This window comes from Notamacropus eugenii, chromosome 5 (genome assembly GCF_028372415.1).
Source record: "Notamacropus eugenii isolate mMacEug1 chromosome 5, mMacEug1.pri_v2, whole genome shotgun sequence".
Lineage (NCBI taxonomy): Eukaryota > Metazoa > Chordata > Mammalia > Diprotodontia > Macropodidae > Notamacropus > Notamacropus eugenii.
In genome coordinates this window covers 416,169,355-416,190,251 of record NC_092876.1, presented here as the reverse complement: position 1 = coordinate 416,190,251, position 20,897 = coordinate 416,169,355, and the positions used below count along the sequence as shown (strand labels likewise).

Below are 20,897 nucleotides of genomic sequence, written 5' to 3'. Positions count from 1 at the left end.
TACTGTTTCCCTAACAGTTTTTCTTGAATAGTAAATTCTTGCCTAAATAGCTTGTATCTTTTTATTTATCAAACACTGGGCTACTGTGCTTGTTTACTTCTGTATATGGTGCTAATTTATTGGGGCAGTTAGGTGGTGCAGTGGATAGAACACCAGTGCAGGAGTCAGGAGGACCTGAGTTCAAATTTCACCTCAGATACTTGACACTCACTAGCTGTGTGGCCTTGGGCAAGTCACTTAACCCCAATTGCCTCATCCTGAGTCATCTCCAGTCATCCTGATGAATATTTGGTCATTGGATTCAGATGGCTCTGGAGGAGAAGTGAGGTTGGTGACCTGTACAGCCCTCCCTCACTCAAAACAAAGTCAAGTACAAGTCATGTCATTATTTCTCTGATGACATGGTCTTCTTCGGCAATGAAGAACACACACGCACACACACACACATACACACACAAATTAGTGACTGATGGAACCAGAGTGCAAAGGACCACTCCCTACACTTAGGGAATACCATTGGTGGGAGCTAGAACCATTTACAGAGAACCTAAACATCTCACAATCCTCTTAAAGGTACTAGAGAACCCTGGGAAAGGAGTGAAATGTAACCTGCTTCCTACCTGGCCTTCAGGTGGTGGCAACCAGGATGGTCTTACACTATTACGCTGTGATACAAGGTGCCAATTTGGCTTTTGCACAATAATATGTATTTTCAAAAGTATCATCACAATAATATAGACTTACTCCCTCAAGACATGGGAGGCATAATCTACTCTACCTCTCACTTTGCAGCATCTCAGGCTCTGGGAAGAAAAAAGAGATAAGCCTCATAGTTTGGCTTGGCCCCTATAGAGCACAGTTCCAATTTCAAGTCCAAAAATAGCCTCAGACTTGAGTCCCAGGCAGCCTGGATTCTTTGTGCTTCCATATTGGGCTGGCTTGCTATCACTACCTGATTTCAATACTGGCTCCAAAAAGTCTTGAACTTCCAGGTCCTGAAGGGATCACCTCTGGCTCCTGAAACTGAGTTGGATAAACAACATAGCATAGAAGTAAACATTCCCAGGTTTATTTCTCTAAGCCAAGGTAAAAGAACAGGAGCAGAGGAGTGCAATCCTTCCCCTCTTCAGCTCATGGCATTCATGATGGAGGTGAAAGAGCAACAGGAGAGAGCTTCTGAGAAGAAAATGATCAGCTCGGTCTGGCCATTTTTTTACATGCAGACAGCCAGTTCAAGGAGGCTACCCACACACATTGTAAGAACACAGAATTCCTTCCTGTTAGGCACTCTGGACAAGCTCCAAAGGCCCTCTGAGGGCTCCTCCATGTTAGGCAAATTGAACATGCCCAGACAAGCCTGAGTTCCATCTGTCTTCCACAGGAGACATTTCCTGATCCCCCCAGTTGCTTATGCCTTCCCTTTTCAGATTTCCTTCCATCTACCCTAGCTTGCATGTCTCCCCCATTAGAACGTAAGTTTGAGGACAGGATTATTATTATTATTATTATTTTTGCCTTTCTTTGTATCCACAGCACTTACCAAAATGCCTGGCACATAGTAAGATCTTAATAAATTTTTGTTGACTGTTAGCTTTCTCTTCTGATTGTTAGAGATAATCATTCCAGAAAGAAATAAAGTTCTATCCAAATCACCATTACAAAATACATACAAATAATAACTAAGGCACAGGCATTGGCATGAGGATGAACCACGACCAATGAAGTATTAATAGTAATTTTTTTCCTTTTCCACATTGCAATTCAAATATATACATATGTGTATGTGTGCATATGTATTCAAAATTAGATCAATACCTATTTAGTTTCTAGGTGGGCTCAGTCATCCCAATCTTTTCTCATAATAGCAAGTTTAGAACCTTAGAGAAATACTATCTCCATCACTCCTACACCCCATCATACTCAAATTACCTTAGAGTCCTATCCTCCTTTAAGGGATAATTCCCAACCCCAACACTACCATCCCTACACTCTAGCTCTTGTCCTCCTCCAATACATTTCTATTTATTCAACCAACTATTCATAATGTAACACACCCACATGGTCAGTGATATTTATACAACCAACTACTTGCAATAATGACACTTTGGGTTCCTAAAAACAGGTATTTACTTAGTTATAAGGCAAAAAAAATAATATCGCAAACATATTAAAGCAAGTACGTAATTGATAAAATTCATAATTCACACATAGACTTTGGTCACACTCTTCCACTCAGTATCTGGGGAGAAGAGTAGACACATACTTATAAGAAATTGCTAGGGAAGCTGATTGTGCTTGGCTTTTTCCTATTATCGCTTCAGTCAGTCCTGGAACCCTTATTGAAATGTCTCTCACAGTTTTCTTCACTCGCCACTCTACAAAAGGTCCATAATTCCTCCCAACATAGTATAAAGTTTGTTTTTGGAGGAATCACCAGGGATGGGTCTACGAAACACCAAATCCCATCACTAAATGATATGAAGCTAGAAGAAAAAGCCCACAAGTAAAATTCCCTTCATTTTAGTCAGTAAGGTAGCCAGTACTTTACAATACTATTCAGGTCCCTTTGGCTCCCATAGTTTTTTTCCTTTAAAAGAAAAACAAACAGAACAGAAAAGTATTTATCAATCCAGACACTGTGCTAAGTTCTCAGAATACAAATGCCCACAAATGCTTTTAAGGAATTCCTACCTGTAAAACTGTCTCTACCTTTAGATGCACATAGCATCTATATTAACAGTTGGTACATATCAGAGACATAAGTGACCAGAATACATATATGGAGAAGCACACATGTAGAGAACACAGATCTTCAGAGTGAATGCATAGGAGGGCACAGATGTAGGGAAAACATGACTGAAGCACAAGCAAAGAATGGCTGCACATTCATGGAAGCTCTGACACTACTACAAGGCTGTTGTTTTGTCCTCAATGATGTCATCCCAGCATTTACAGATGGTGTCATAGTTTTTTTTTAAAGAATGTTGCTCAGATGGATTTATATTCTCTGCTTGAGATTGTTCCACTGCCCTGTGCTCTTCTGGATGAAGCTTTGCTAACTCATCATCTTGGTTTGATGCCACTACACTAGACGTAGCTTCTGCCAGCTTCTCGGCATTCGATTGACTTCATCTTATCACTCAGCTGAAAGCCTTAGCTGGCTCATCAAGGAAAGAGTGGGTGCTGCAGGGCTCTTTCAGCTTAAATCAAGCTCACAAACTTCATCTCATTTCTTTCATGCCTTTTTTTTTTTATAAAAGGCAGAAATGCTTGCCTAGCAATAGTCAAAAACCTACCTTTCTGGTCCTCTTCTTTTGTCATCTTAGGTCCTTGGTTCTTAAATCTCTTATCTTCCCAGTAAGAACCCCCTCACCCTAAATGTCAAACTTATGATCAAAGAAAGGGATTCTCCCAACTAGCTAATACTTTATGGCTTAATATATTCTTTGTACTCCTCCTTCTGGTCCCAGAACTTATGTGCCTCTGTCAGAAACTGCACCCTAGTTTAAGGCAGGCATTCTGTGTACTTCCCATCTGCAAACTCTGGACACTAGACTATTCTCTAAGTTAAGATGATTTATCCCATATGCACCAATCACATTGAGTTTGCAGGGTCCCCATATTCTTCTGTAATTATATATGTGTATGTTGGCAGGGTAGGGGCATTTATTGAGACAAGCTAAGCCTTAGGGGTAAGGTCACTGCCTATTCTACCAGCCTAATCTTTTTCCTGATTTGTCCTGTGGTGAGATGGCAAATCACAACCTGAAAGGACCTTTGGGACATTCCTTACATGCATGTATCATATCACATTACGGACAAGCCAGAAAGATTAACCATGAGAAGACAGAAGAATTATTTAAAAAGTTTGTCACTGGGCATGGAAAAAAAGCAAGCAAACACCCCAAATCTTGGGAAATAAAAGCCATAATGGTGTTCAGTCTTGCCTGTGGCAGCCAACCTTTTGCATAAATAATAACTAAGTCAGATATGAAACCAGTTCTCTAAGTAGCAGATGTGAAGTAAATCTGGGAGAAACTCCAATTTTTTTTTTACAAAAACTCAGGGAAAAAGTTATATTTTTCTGACAGGAAATTCTAAAGAATTCAGTATTCTAAAGAAAAATTAAAGGTCTAGAGAGGAAGGAAGAAGAGAAGAGAGAGGAAGAGAAGAAAGGGGAGGGAAGAGACAGAAAGGAGAAAGGAGTAGAGAAGCTATGTGAAAGTAAGGTAGAGGAAGGCGAGAGAACTGGGAAGGAAGGGCAAGAGAAAGAAAGAAGGGAGGGAGAGAAAGAAAGGAGGGAAGATGTAGAAAGGGGAGAAGAGAAAAGAGTAGAGGAGACATGTGAAAGAAAGGTGGAGGAAGAGGAGAGAACAGGGTTGGGAAAAAAGGAAAAGGGAAGGAAGAAAGAAAAGAAAGGTTGAATGAACAAATGAGTGGATCATTTTGCTTTATTAATCTATCATGTTAGTAAAAAAAAAAAAAAACAGGTCAGAGTCCTGAGTCCTATCATCAAAGATGTGATAAAAATATTGGGCTAATCATGAGAGGAGAGTCTTTTGTTGTCAAAATAAAGGAGAAACGACCCCTGGAATTGAGCTAACTTATGAAAATGTATAATCAAGAGTTATACAGCATAATATTGAAGAAGTCAATGAGTAAATCATGTACCAGGTCACGTGATGTGAGATGTTCTGGAAATCCCAACCCGATGTGATATACTCAAAGAACATGGGGCATGGAACTCCCTCTATGGAATTTCTTGAGAAAGGTTACTTCTCCTCCAGCCCAGCAGCATCTACAGTGGCTGCTTCCAAATAGCAGTTACAATACATGTTGCCTGAGCCTGCACTTCAGACCACTAGCTATCTTTTCTGCTGGTTCGTTCCTTGAACATAAATGACTGAACATCCATGGTTATCTTGGAAGTTCATAACTTTCTGGGTTCCTCACTCAGTACCTATTGCACCATGTGGACCCTGCAGATACTAAAACACTTCCCAAAACATGACCACCAACAGAACAAGCCCAACTCCTAACCTGTCTTGCCAAAAGATATGGACCTTGAGGAAGTTCAGAAAGTGCAGAGTCCAAGTGAAAGTCAAATGCCTATTTAACAGTCCCACTAAGTACCTCGTGTTTTAATATTTTAAATATCAATCTCCAATGAAAGTATAATAGGAATTAAGTTATAAGTGCTGCAGTATATGGAGCACTAGGTGTGGAAGCAGGGAGACCTAAGTTCAAATCTGGCCTCAGACACTTACTAGGTGCATAAGCCTGGCTTAAACTTTGTTAAATCGTTTCAGGCAAGTCATTTCTTTTTTTTCTTTTTTTTTTTGGAGGGGAGAGGAAGGCAATAGGGGTTAAGTGACTTGCCCAGGGTCACATGGCTAGTAAGTGCCTGAGGCCAGATTTGAACTCAGGCCTTCCTGATTCCAGAGCTGGTGTTCTATCCACTGTGCCACCTAGCTGCCCCACAAGCAAGCCATTTCAATTCTGTCAATCTCAGTTTTCTTATCTACAACCAGATAATAAGAACGTCTATACCCAGTGGCTGTTATGAGGATCAAATAAGATAATATTTGTAAAGCACTTTGGCACGGTCCATGAAACATACTTGTTTCCTTCTCCTTTATTGGTAATCTAGTATTTAAGTCTTTGTCAATGTGTACACATGGGCATTTTGAGTTCTATACACTTCCTTTGTGTGGAGGAAATAGCTGTGCTATACCTGATCTGCACTATACAATGAGTACTTTAATGGTCCCTTTTGGAAAGAACCCTAGCCATGAGACAAACTTCAGTCTTAAGTGATCTTCCTCAGGGCTCTAGGGTGGGTGCATAAAGAGCTGTAACCTGGGCTTCTTGGTGCTTGCCCAGATCACTTGAGTAGGGGAAGAAAATGTATTTCCTCTCATTAATTTAGTTTATTGCACTACCTGTACTGTGGATGAATTGTGTGATCTTTGCCCACTGGATACAACAGGAAAGGAGTGAAAGGTGAAAGGAGTGTGAGATAGAAACAGCAGGAGAAAGATTGGTAAAAAAAGAAAACAACCATCACAGTCTTGCCAGCCTTCAACTATGTAGCATGTCAAAGGAGGCTGCAACACCCATGTGGTAGAGGGTGCTTCCTTGTTAGGCAATGTGGACATACTCCAAAAGCCTCTCCACGTTAGGCACTCTGAACAAGCCCAGGTCACAAAGGAAAGAACTTGACCCCTTTGTTTAGATGCCAGGCTCATTCATCCCCCATAACTGACCATGGTCAATGTGAACCTAGAACTAATAACCCCTCAGTTCATTCAGAGGATGAACATTCCACTTCCCCTAGGTGTGTACATATAATTTGTTACTATAATATAATCTGTTGCTACATATAATTTTGTAATTCACCTTCAGACACAATAAAAGGAAAATAAAGAAGAAAGCATCCAAGAAAAATGACAAAACTGATGACTAGATCAAGGATAATTAAACAGATTTTGACTTATGATGTACAAGAAATCCACCGCAGAGAGCCAAATACAGTTTAATATATCCCTGAAATTCACCAGTACAGAAAAGATAAACAAGAATCCCTAACATTAGCAGATAATAGTCTGGATGAAGGCAGTTTAAAATTCAAAGCCAGAAAATAAATTGTTCAGACTCCTGAAACTGTTTCAACAGATTGTAAGTCAAATTCTAAGTCTATGCAATCTGTTCTCAGATAGTAGTATTAAGAAACATGTGCTCTCTTTCCTAACAATTCTAAACAGTATGGATATATTCTAGGCATTGCTATCTTTCAACTAATTCATTATTGATCCACCATCCAGGAACTTATCTCAACTGTTGTTAAGTTATTGAGCCTATCTGTTAATATTGTAATTAAGAGATGCCCAAGTAAACCGGTCACCACTAAATAAATCACCGCTTTCCCAGAATGTAGGAGCAGTGTTGAACTGTGCTTTACCAGAAGAACCCTGACTATTCCAAGTGAATAGAAGACAGGGTGCAGCTTTTTACCTTTGGTTAAAACTAGTCTATTAGTTGAGACATCAAGTACCTGAAATAATCCTTCAGGATATGGAGAAAATACAGCTATATGGGCATCTGGAGGAAGGGGCGTGTCCTCCACTGCCTGCCTCTCCCTGTTCTTGTTGCATGGTGTGGTAGGGATTTGATTTGAAGAAGGTTATATAAAGTGAGGAGAATGATGCAACTTCAGCAGAAAGGTGTTGCCCTCAAGGGCAGAGTCATTAAGTATGATGATGACAACCTAACTCCCCCTCACCTTAATCTATGATGGACTAACTTTATCCTGAGGTCAGAGATTCCTGCCAGGACGAGATAACCTAGGAGCTTTGTGCAATCAAAATTGTCCATTTTGCCAACTGTGAACTTCTCTATCTCTAATTTGGCCATGAACTCTTCCCCTATCCATAGATCTAACAAGCATTTTCTTTCATGTTTCCCTAATTTGCTTATGACGTCACCCTTTATATGTCTTAATCATGTACCCATTTGGCGCTTGTCTTGATATGTGGTATGAAAAGCTGGTCTACACCTAATGTCTGAAAGACTTGTAAATTCCATCAGTTATTGCCGAATAGTGAATTCTTGTCCTAATAGCTGGCATTTTGGGTTTATCGAACACTAAGTCACCATTCTCATTTTCTTCTGCATAGTATGTATCCAATTTGTTCCACTGCCCAACCTCTTTATTTCTTATCCAGAACCAAATTGTTTTGATAATTATAGCTTTGAGATATAGTCTGAAATCTGGTTACTGCCAGGTTCCCTTACCTCCTACTTTTTAATTCTCTTAATATTCCCAATATTTTGTTCCGTGAAATGTATTTTGTTTATTTTTTCTAGCTCTATAAAGTAATTCTTTGGTAATTTGGTTGGTACGGTGCTGGATGAATAAATTAATTTAGGCAGTATTGTGATTTTTATTATATTGACTCAGCCTAGCAATGAGCAATTCATCTATCTCCAATTATTTAGATCTGTCTCTGTATAAAGAGTATTTTATTTTGTGATTTTTTCATATAATTTCTGTGTATCTGTGCAGGCAGAATCCCAAGTATTTTATACTGTCTATAGTTATTTTGAGCAGCTTAAGTGACTAGCCTGGAGTCAAGAAGAATCATCTTCATGAGTTCAAATCTGATTTCAAAAACTTAGTAGCTGGACCTGGACAAGTCACTTAACGTTGTTTGCTTCAGTTTCCTCATCTGAAAAATGAGCTGGAGAAGGAAATAGCAAACCACTCCAATATCATGGAAAAGAAAATGCCAAATGGGTTTACATAACTAAAATGATTTGAACATAGTTATTTTAAATGGAGCTTCTCTATCACTTTCTGTTGGATTCTGTTAGTATATATAGAAATGACAGTGATTTATCTGGGTTTATTATATATTCTACAATTTTGCTAACATTAATTGTTTCATTAATTTTTAGTTGATTCAATAATATTCTCTAAATAAATCACCATATCATCTGCAAAAGTGATAGTTTTATTTCCCTCTCTGCCTATATATATTTCCCTCATTTTTTTCTCTTTTCTTATTGTATTAGTTAGCATTACTAGTACTATATTTAATAGCAATGGAGATTATTAATATCCTTGCCTTACCCCTGATCTTAGTGAAAAGGTCTATATGGTTTACCCACATTACAGATAATAATGTGGCTCTTGGTTTTAGTCAGATGCCTCTTACCATTTTAAAGGAAAGCTCTGTTTGTTCCTGTACTTTCTAATGTTTTTAATAGGAACAATATTTTGTCAAAAGCTTTTTTCTGCATCTATTGTTGTAATCATATGTTGTGTTTGTTAATATGGTCAATTATCTTTATAGTTTTCTTAATATTGAGCTAGCCCTGCCTTAATGGCATAAATCTAGTACATTGACACCTACAGTTTTTGTGATAGGTTGTTGTAGTCTCCTGGCTAATATTTTATTAAAAATTTTTTCATCAGTTTCATTAAGGATATCAGTCCCTAGTTTTTCTTTCTCTGGTTTCCCTTGAGGTTATCAAGAGTATGTTTATGTCATAGAAGAATTTGGTAGGACCATTTCCTTTCCCATTTTTTCAGTTTATATAGTACTAGAATTGTTCTTGTTGATAGAATTCTCTTATAAATTCACCTAGTCCTGGATGTTTTTCTTTAAGAAAATGCTTTCAATTTCAATTTCAAAGAGTTCAATTTCTTTTTCCAAGACAGAATTAAGTACTCAATTTCCTGCTTTATTTATCTGAGCAACATTTATTTTTGTAAATATCTTCCTATTTCATAATTTGAGAATAAAATATTGGACAAAATAGCTCCAAATAATATCTTTTATTTCTTTTTCATTGGCTATGATTCATATTTTTCATTGTTAATACAGGCAATTTGGTTCTTTTTTTTCTTAATTAAATTAGCTAAAGTCTTATTTGTCTCTGGGTTTTTTTTTTTTAAAGACAGTTCCTAGTTTTATTTATTAGTTCAGTGGATTTTATGCTTTTGATTTTGTTCATTTCTCTTTCGATTTTCAGAATTTCTATTTTGCTATTTAGTTGGTGGTTATTCATTTGTTGGCTTTCTGGGGTTGTTTGTTTTTTTTCAGCTGCTTGTCTAATTCATTGATCTGCTCTTTCTCCTTTTTTATTGAAGAAAGTGTTTAGAGATATAAATTTTCCCTTGACTGAATCTCAACATTTAGGATATATTGTTTTATTACTGTCATTATTTTTAATGAAATTATTGGTTTTTTCTATGATTTATTTTTTGACTCACTTATTCTTTAGAATTGTTATTTTCCAATTAATTTTTAATCTTCGTCTCAAAGGCCATTTACTGAATATAATTTTCATCACATTATGGTCATGAAATATGCATTTAATATTACTCCTTTTCTGAATTTGTTTGAAAGCATTTTTGCTCTATTACACGATTAATTTTTGTGAAGGTGCCATGCATGAATCATAAATAAGTATTCTCCTTTCTATTCTTATTCAATATTCTTCAGAATTTGATCATATGCATTTTTCTAAAATCTTAGTCAGGTTCTTTATTTCTTTTATTTTTTGGCAAGATTTATCTAGGTCTGAAAGGGATGAATTGAGATCCCCCACTATAATAGTTTCACTATCTCTTTCACCCTGTAACTAATTTAACATATCCTTTAAGAATTTAGATGTTATGTCTTTTGGTGCATATGTATCTAATACTTCTATTAATTTTCTATTGTACCTTTTAGCAAAATATAGTTTTCCTGTTGTTATCTTTTAATTAGATCTTTTTCTATTGCTTTTTTCTCATGATATGATTGCTAACCTACCTTTTTGATTTCTGCTGAAACATAATACCTTCAGCCCCTCATTTTAATGCTGTGCCTATATTTTTGTTTCAAGCTCATTTCTTTTTTAAAAAATGTTATTGGATTATGGTTTCTTATCAATATACGTCACCTGTTCTGTATGATTTTGCATTTCTGTTTGTATGTTCTTATAAATAGTCCTCTTCTGTTTTATGAATTCATCTCAGTTATATTTATAGTTATGATGGTTAATTGTGTGTTTCTCTCCATTAGATTCACTAGGAATTCTTTAAAGTCCTCTATTTCAAGGTCTATTTTCCCCCTCTAGGATTATACTCAGTTAAATTGGGTATGTTTTCTGGTCATAAGCCCCCTAGATCTTTTTTTTTTTCTGGAATATATTTCAAGTTCTCCACTCCTTTAGCATGTTGACAGTTAAATCTTATTTCATTCTGACTGGATCCTCAGTTCTTGCACTCATTCTTACTGGTGACTTGCAGTATTGTTTCTTTGACCAAGAAGCTCTGGATTTGGACTGTAACCTTCCTGAAATTTTTCATTTTGAGGTTTCATTCAGGAGATGACTAGTGTAGTCTTTCAATTTCTACTTTATCTTCTGGTTCTAAGGTATCTGGAAAGTGTTCTTTTATGATTTATGGAGTTTTTATTATTATTTATTTATCTAGTGCTTGTTTGGGGGTTTTTTGGTCATAGCTTTCAAATAGATTAAATTCTCTCTCTTCAATCAGTTTTCTAGGTTAATTGTTTTTGTTATGAGATGCTTCACATTTTTTCATATTTTTTCAGTCTTTTAGCTTTGTTTTAATATTGCTTGATGTTTTGCATGGTCATTTGCTTTCATTTGTCAATTCGAATTGTCTGTTATTTTATTTTTTTGTACCTCTTATTCCAATCTGTCAATTTTCTTTTCATATCTTTCTCCAATATCTTCATTTTCCCCCATTTTTTACTCTCACTGGGTTTATAACATTATTTTTGCTTTCAAAAATTCTGGTTGGATTTGTGTTTAAGCTGCATTTTTTGAGGCTTTCCTTACAGATCTTTTGAAGTCATTCTCTTTTTGTTGTATATTGAACTTTCCTTTTACCCTAATGGTTCTTTATGGTGAAATTCTTTTTTTCTTTCATTCTTCCAGTCTGCTTATTATTTTGGTCTCTAAGTTAGGGCTAGGCTCTAACTTGCCTTATGCAAAAGGTTGGGTAGGAGTCAAAGGAATATCTGAACCTAGCTTTGGTCCTCTTTTTAGTTCTTTTGCTATATTCCCAACTTTGACATCTTCTGTACCATGAAAAACATCAAAGGAAACTCCCCCCCAAAAATGATTCCCTCAGATCTATGTATCTTTATTTTATATATCTTCAAATCAAAAAACACCCCAAAATTCTTTTAAGGTGCAACTCAACCTCATGATTCCTGATCACGAAGGATTAGCAGGAACAGTCCTTGATGTCCTTGTTCTGAGTCTCAGAATTAATTAACTTCAAAAACTCCTACTTCACCCCACCCCCAAGCCAATAACTCATCACTTTATACTTGGAATGGCAATACTTGCCCAAAAAAAGTTTTGGATGCAATTTTAGACTAGGCTTCTAGTTGACCCTTGGATACAGTGACTCAGTGGGGCTTAGCAGAACTCTGTAGAGGTAGGAAGGTAGCACTACAGAAAATTTGAAGCACTGATTTTCAAAAAAAGAGTATTTATTCTTTCAGTAGTTATTAGAAGCACTGTACTTATGCATGCTCCCAATACCTTCCCATATAATTAGTTGGATCCTTTCTTGTCACCTAATTTACTAGAGGAGGGGGAAAGCTCTACTCAAATTGGAAATTTTTCCATTCCTTTTAAACTGACTTCATTTAAGAAAAATGGAAATTTTCCTAATTTGGAGAGAGATCTTTTTTTCCCTTGCTCTGGTCAGTCAGGGGATATGAAGAGATCATACAAATTACAATGTTAACAAAGAGAGGGGGGAAAAAACCTGTCAGTATGTTACAAGTTGGCAGCTTTTTCTGAAAGCCGTTCCAATATTAGCTTTAACACACTCTCGAAATTATTTGCTCTGAATTAAACTTTTTTTCTCTTTGTCACAGATTTGACTTTTTAATATAAAAAAATTTCCCAGTCACTTTCTATTTATACTTAGCTAATTAAAAGAAATCCTTATACCTACCCAAAGAGAAGAGTTAACTACATAGTCATTCAACTGCTACAAACAGCTTCTAGTTACAATTTAAAATACACTTTCTGTGTAAAGAAAGAGGGGCTAGTATACATTAATCTGAGCAAAGGCCAGATCACTCCTCATTCATCAAAATGACAAGGGGCATAGGGGGCAAAAACAGTATATTTCTATGATGAAAAAAGATTTAGTAGATTAGAAAGTATTCAAGCATTTTTGATGAAAGGACCAAGGCTGAGTAGAAACTCTGAAATACAAGCATGAGTCAAAAGAAATTTAGACAGGCATATAGATTTGAGCAATTACAAGGGCCTAAATCATGACGCAGGCAGCTAGATGTCACATTAAAAAGAGTGCCAAGCCTGGAGTCAGCAAGACCTAAGTTCAAATCTAGCTTTAGACACTTGCTAGCTTTGTGATCCTGGGCAACTCACATAATCCTGTTTGCTTCATTTTCATTTGTAAAATGTGCTGGAAAAGGAAATGGCAAACCACTCCAGTATCTTTGCCAAGAAAATCCCAAATAGGGTCACAAACAGTCAGACATGACTGAAATGACTAAACAACAATAAAATGATGACGAACTGTGTAAATTGTAATTAGGGAGAAAAGAAAGAAAAGCACTGTCATTTAGGATGATTTTGTTCTGTGTTGATAATCTTAAGAAAAATAAGAAAAAGGGTTGAAAAATAATACACTGGGGAAGAAATTAAGAAATAGGATGAGAAACTACTTCTCGTAATTAAGGAGTATAAGAGAGCTATGAAAATTTTCAAAAAGGGGTGAGAGAAATGCACATGGCAAGGGAAACTAAAAAACAAAAGCATGTACACAGAGTTGACTGTAATAATGAATTAAATTCAACAGAAAAATAGAAAGAAAGAGGTAGATTTAAGAGAGAGAAACTAAAGTGGATCAGAGAACAGACAGTAGCAAACAAACTTCAGTTTCAATGGCTGAGTTTTAATGTAGAGATTTTAAAAAATAAAGAACACATAAGAAACAATGATCGGCATGGCTATGAAGAGAAGGGAGACAATGCAATGACATCAGCCATTTATTTATAGATATAGCAATATTGCTCACATTTCTATAATAATAATTGCCTATTTCTTTGTCTTCTTTGTAAAGGATATGAAGGCAAAGAAAGGAAAAAGAAGAGAATATGATGGAGCCAAATACCAAATTAATGATCATAGCCATGAATGTAAATGGGATGAACTTAACCATAAAATGGAAGAGGGATGTAGAGGAATCTAACAATATTCTGTTTACAAGAAATGTATTTGAAACATAAAGATTCACAAAAGACTTGGCATGTAATATAAAGGAAACAACTATTTCTTAACCCAAAAGACATCAAAGGCAAAGCCAGAAATCTTAAAAAGAATGTTGCCCCAATGTTACACTTATCTGGATGGATGTCATAGTCAAAATAGGTTATAAAGGACTAGCCAAGAAGCTTATAGAATTAATGAAAAGCTCAGTTCAATGAAAAGAACATTTCCTCTGTAATTAAAAAAACAGGGTTTAAACACTGTCTCTAATGAATACTAGATGACTGTGGACAAACCTATTAACTTCCCTATGTTTCAGTTTTCTAATCTACAAAATGAAGGTATTGGGCCAGTTAAAAAAAAAAAAAACAGATGTGGTTAAAAGAATGAGTATGAAAGCTACTTGATGTTTGAAAGCATCATGGGTAGTGAAGCAAAAAAACATTTAATATATTCCCTGTATCACCACCATAAATCTAGGGCAGAATTCTACAGGGTTTCAATGGGAAGACTGAATATACATATAGAATATAACAGTAGAAATGTGCGTATTTATGAAGAACTTGTGACCAAGACAGCTCACACCTTTAACACTTCAAAGCCCAGCGTCCTTTGCCTTCTTTAAGTGCTCTCATTCTTCTTCCTCTGGGTTCACCATCTCTGCTGGGTAAGTGATTCAGATGAGCCCCTTGAGCCTTTTCCTCTCCATGGTTCAATGTCTAATGGCCAGGGATGACTCTCTTCTCCACTACAAGAAGTTTTTCCCACCTCAATGTGTCTTCTACAGATATAAGACACCACGACAATGGAGAAAATTCCACCTCTTTCTAAGAGGCAAGGTTATTTTTCTATAGCATACTCTCTTCCATGCTGCCAGGTGTCACATTCTTCAGAGCTGGCTCCTGCCTCAACTAATAATTTTAAAAGTGTGTCTCACTTTTTAAAGAATTACTCGTATCATGACTAACCTGTGGTCAGCTAGCCCACTGATTCCATCAGTTTTGATGGGAGAACTTCAAGCCTTTTACAGTGCTATCAATGTGTAAACTTTTATTCATATATATATACATATATATACACACATACACTTATAAATATTATTTTCTTTAAGATCTTAACATTCTGTTGTCTTTGATAATTATTTCCTTAGCTTCCAGGACTTCATTAATTAGCCTGTGGGAAAATCAGTTGACCAGGGCTATCCCAATCAATTCTTCTCTACTACCACCACCACCACCACTACACTAAATCAGTGTTTCCTTACTTAGAATTCTAAGATACTCCACCTAATAGTAATGATGATTAAAGTCCTATTTTATTATAAGTAGCTGCTTTAAGATCAGTTCACTTTTGTTTTCAAAACTGTACATAAAAGTATTTATTACATAAAAGTATTTTCCTACATTGTACTTATAAAAAGGTATAATTAAAAATGTAGCTAGTAATAATATTTCAGTGCCCACAAAGATTTTACCTGCTTAAAAAATGAGCCATTACATTTTAACTACATTAAAAGCACATGGAATTTGATGTCACCATGGAAACTAATTGGAGATTTTCCTGCCCTGTTTTTTACTGCTCTGTTGCTATTCTGTTTCAAAGGTGATCTTTAGCAAATACTGCAGTTCCAGCGATATTATGGATCTAGTCTGCATTGCAACTGGTTTACCACGGTAAGTTCTCCAGAGCTGTCCTTTTTTTTTGGACCAAGCATTTTGTCTTGTCACTTACCTATTATCAAATTCATGGGAAAGATGTTAAGACAGAAAATCATCATATAGGAGGAACAAGAGAAGTATTGCTGAGAATGAGAATATACTAAAGAAATGACCAACATGGATCACCTCTTCTGCCCTAAGAGTTCTTTCAAGTCATCAAAAGTAAAACAATATCATCTAGATATGGCAAAGAAGGATTGAATAAGGACAAGGGATTCAAGATATGACTTAAAATTCTGACTGTACCCTCTGACTTGCAGACGGTCTTTTGGGAAATTAGCTTTCCCCAGGTAACTACTTAATATTCACAATAAGAAATGTTGAAGGACCAAAGGGGATATAGGTTTTATATAAACATAAATCTATTTGGTTGACAAAATAGTTGTTTTGATTTGATTTGGTCAATATGACACCAAATAACTAAATTGACCGAATGTTCTTTTTCTAATGATTTTACCCTTCTGCCGGCATGGAGATGACATCAGACAAAAGCATAACTTCAAAAATGAGACTAAAGGTCAAAAATGTAGCCTTGTAGAATAGCCATGTGTTGCTGTATCAGCCAATTGATAAGCATTTATGAACTGCCTACTATATGCCAAGCATTGTGCTAGACAGTGCCTATTCCCAAGAATCACACAATCTAATGGGGGAGACAAGTAAACAAATATGAATAAACAAGCTATATAGAGGATAAATTTTTTTTTAATTGACAGTGAGAAGGTATTAGATTTAGAGGGGTTAGAAAAGGCTTCCTGTGAAAAACAGGACTTTAGCTCTGATTTAAAGGAAGTTAAGAAGCCCATTAGGCAGAGATGAGGAGAGAGAGCATTCTAGGCATAGGAGACAATCAAATTAAATGCCTGGAGCCAAGAGATGAAGCATCTTATTCTTATGAAACAGAAAAGAGGAAATGTCATTAGATCAAAGAGCATGTGGCAGGAAGTAGTGCAAGACCACTCAAATGGTAGAAGGGATCTAGATTATAAAGGGCTTTGAATGCCAAGCAGAGGATTTTGTATTTGATCTTTGAGATAATAGGGAGCTGCTGAAGTTTATTGAGAACACGGGTGACATGAATGGACATGCACTTGAAGAAAATCATTTAGGTGGCTGAATAAAGGATGAGAGAGATCTTAGGCAAGCAGACCTACCAGCACATTATTGCAACAGTTTGAGTATTCGGTGATGAGGGTCTGCATCCAAATGATATCAGTGACAAAGAAAAGAAGGGAGAGTGTTCAGCAGATGTTGGAAAGGTATTGAGGATGACACCTAAGGTTGTGAGCCTGAGGGAATGGGAGTATGATGTTACCTTTTACAGTGATAGAAAAGTTAGTGGAAGATGGAGTGGTTAGGAAGAAAGATAACAAAATCAGTTTTGGATATGTTGAGTTCAAGATGTTTATTGAATATCCAGTTTGAGCTGTCTGAAAGGCTATTGAAGATGCAGATTAGAGGTCAGCAGAGAGGCTATGAAAAGAAAGAAAAAAGAGTTGAGGATCATTAGCATTGAGTTGTTAATTAAAATCTAAGGAAGCTGATGAGCTCACTAAGGGAAATAGTATAGATGGAGAAGAGAGTCCAGGACAGAACCCTTTGAGGACAGCTGTGGCTAGAGGGCATGATCTGGATGAATGAGCTGCAAAGGAGACTGAGAAGAAGTGATCAGATAGGTAGGAGGAGAGCCGGGAAAGAGTAGTGTCCTGAAAACCTAGAGAGAAGAAAGTTTGGAGGAAGAAAGGATGATCAACATTTTCAAAGACTGAAGAAAGGTTGAGAAAAATGAGGACTGAGAAAAGGTCACTGAATTGGGAGATGTTCTACGGTAGCTCCTATTGGTACTTTCTTGACAAGTTGTCTATTTCAGCAAAGAAACTTCTCAATGGTACATTGCCAGTGCTAAAATCCAAATCTCCTCACTCTCAGTCTCAGATACTTTTTATTACACTAAATCTGATTCATTATAAAACTGTTCCTCAGTAAGGAACAATCACTTAGGGAAGGATTGTAACATCATACAATGTTAGAGTTCTAAACATCCTTGGAAATCATCTATTCCATCCCTGTCAGATGAGAAACTAATTGACTAAGGTAAAAAAAACTGATTGCAATTAAAATGGCCAATAATTTGAATAATATTCCACAGATAGATATCAGAGATAACAGACTACTGATAGAAATATATGCAAGAATATATGTGTATGCACTTGTTGAAACAAATGTTGGACTCATGGATGAATGAATGAACAAATGGATGGATATTTATGGAAGCTGATGCATTAGCAAGACCACGTTCCATGCAAAATTATATTAATGGAAGTACCCATGTTTGAAAGCATTTTTACCTCCTAGCAATGCTTCATATGAAACCTTCATATGTATAGTGAAAGGGAGAGCTTTTATTTTCAAATCAGTATGGGCATCTTTTATTTAAAAAGAAAGTTAAATTAATTTAGTCTTTTCTCTTGAAATTCAGGCTTCATTCAGAAACAAAAACCTGTTAAGGTCCCAAGTTAGCAACTAAATCAGAAAGCAATACACTTTATTTTTAAAGAGGATCTTGAGAAGAGGCTTGTGTGTATATACCAAATCAGATACTGAATCCTGGGAGAAATGTGAATAGGAAAGAAGGGCAAACATGGTTTTATTGACTCTTAGGGTAAATGTTGATTTTAATTTTCCTATTAGTTTTTGTTTCTCCACTCAATATTTCAGATCCTATACTTGAAAAAAGAGGTATTATCTGATTATTTGTGTCATTTTCCCCATAATTTAATTCACAGTTTAAATACATTATTTCATTAACAGTAAAGCACTTGTTATGTGCAAGACATTGAAACCAAAGTTAGATAAAATGTATACTTCCTGGCATCCTGGAGCCTATAATCTGAGATATGTACACAAATAAATGTAATATAAATGCAAATAAAACCCCTACAAAGAACCATGATCAGATCAGGGATAGATTACTTCTTCTTGAGGAAAAAAAATCATCCCAGTACATATAATTTGTGAGGTTTCTTGCACTGACTAAAATTCTAATAACAATACTTTCGAGGTCAGGAGCTAACCAGATCTGCTTTTTAAAAAAGGCTCAAATTCCTTTCTCTTACACATATATTCCCCCATCCAATTATCATTTTAATTTACTTGTCATAATTGTGATATTTACTTATGAAATTAACAAAACAAATTTAAAGTTCAATTATTTGAAATTTCACAGTATCCACTTACTTATGTAAGGATATAGTAAAGTTATTTTTCCCTGGATGTAATTATAATTTTAATGCTTCTCTTTTTTTTAATGGTATCTTTTCATATTCTCCATTAATCAATCATTATCCTTATTTCAATACTTTAGAATTTATAAATTCTAAGAGTAGAGACCTTGTCATGTTTTTCTATGAATCACCCTCAGTGCCTAGGATTGTTATACAACACTATCTGCTTAATGAATGTTTAATTGAATGGATAGCCATACTTTGAGCTTAATGTGGCCATATTTGCTCTAAGTTACAAAGGTCTTTTACATGATGTATTATGTTTCACAGATCTACGAAAACTGAGGTTTGAAAAAAGTGTCTTGAATATATCTTTCAGGAATACAACAGTCTCACTTTTGACCATAGATGATGCTATGGTTTCTATTGATCCAACAATGCCAACAAATTCAGAAAGGTAATAATATTTCCTTTTTTGTCCTATTATGTGACCTGACACAGTGTTCTGTAATCAAGAACAGTCCCCCCCAAGCATTCTCTTTTTAAAATGTTTTATTGAATTTTTTGTGACTTCATATCACCTTCATTTCCAAATATATTCCTTGTCCATTACCCAACAAGGTATTTCTTAGAACAAAAAGTAACAAGAGGGATAAAAGTAATCCAACAAACTTGCCCACATATCGATTGAGTCCGGCAGCACAAGCATTGCTCCACACTTCGAAATACCAAACTTGGGAGAGAGCAGAGGCACATTTTCTTACCTTTTCTTAACAGACAAACTTGATCATCTCAAACATTTAATATCTAGTAGTTTTTAAACTGATACGCATAATTTGCTTGAAGCAAACCCAGTTCAGAAACCATGTTTTCCGCAACATATTATGTTATTTCCTTTGTAGCAGTATAGAAGGTAATTTTTAATTGACTTCCTTTATGTAGTAAATTCCACTAATTCATTTACTTTTTTTTTTAAACTTAACTAGTTCCTCTAACTTTCCCTCCCATGACATGGTTTTTAATCCTCTCATCATCTTGTTCATTCTGTTTTGGGTATGTCATAGTTTGTCAATGTCCCTCTTACGGTATAGTGTCTAGAACTGAAAAACCTTGTTCATAATAAGGTTTACATCTTTTTCTCATCTTATTCTCCTACCCTCACCTACATACATACATTGACCTATGAAAAATCTGCCCACTCATCCTTCTTCAAGAGCAATAAAAATTCACCTTTTCATCATCCTACATAAGTTCCCTTTCCTGTGAACTCTTTTGGAATTGTCGTTTTAGCAATTATTCTGTCATCTTTATGCCTCTCTGTGATATCTCTCCTGTTGTCTTGAACTGTTACTTGTATCTTTTAGTGTTATTTAACGGTTTTGTGTATATTATCTCCCTAAATAAATTATAGTTTCCTTAAAGGTAAGGATCGTATTTTTATATATCTGCCTATACTCCTATGACACCTAGTTGTTGACTAATAACAGTTTATCAATAAGTATTTGCTTTCAATTTGGTCTTATCTCTCAACAAAACAGTAACTTCTGCGAGGGCATAAAACCATAATATTATTGTACTAAATGAAGGAATGGAGTATTTAATAAGCACTTATGTGGCAAACACTGGGTTAGATATTGAGACAAGTTGCATAAGCAAGGACAATCCCTGGTACTTTTTGTCTATCCCTTTAGAATCTGCATTATGTTATATTCCCAGTAAAAATTGGTGGATAAGGTGGATTAAAGTTCAATTAAGTGACCACAACCCACACAGATAACAAAGTGCTCCCTAATTCCTCCTGGACTGGCTCCCCAGGATGCTTGTTTCTATAGAGGGGGAAGCAGCATGGTTCAGTGCAAAGGACACTGTCTCTGAAGTCAGAAGATCTGTGTTTAAATCCTGCCTCTGATGCATACTATCTGGATGTCAATCTCCATAGACCTCAATTTCCTTATCTGTTGTCATTGTTGTTCAGTCATTTCAGTCCTGTTCCACATTTTGTGACCCCATTTAGGGTTTTCTTAACAAAGATACTGAAATGATTTGCCATTTCCTTCTGCAGCTCATTTTACAGATGAGGAAACTGAGGAAAACAGCATTAAGTGACCTGCCCAGGGTCATATAGCTAGGAAGTGTCTAAGGCTAGTTTAGAACTCAGGAAGATGTCTTCCCTACT

General features: G+C 35.9%; 1 protein-coding gene across 3 annotated transcripts in view; it reads left to right on the top strand.

Moving 5' to 3' along the window:
- PDE9A (phosphodiesterase 9A) overlaps positions 1-20,897 on the top strand; it is a 169,770-nt gene that overhangs the window by 12,358 nt on the left and 136,515 nt on the right. For 2 of the 3 annotated variants that reach the window (XM_072614866.1, XM_072614868.1), the window contains exons 2-3: positions 15,382-15,452; positions 19,101-19,178. The exons of the other annotated variant lie outside the window; for it this stretch is intronic. In XM_072614866.1, the coding sequence (XP_072470967.1) occupies positions 15,382-15,452; positions 19,101-19,178 (149 nt within the window). The remainder of the gene's footprint in view (positions 1-15,381; positions 15,453-19,100; positions 19,179-20,897) is intronic. 3 annotated transcript variants of the gene reach the window in all.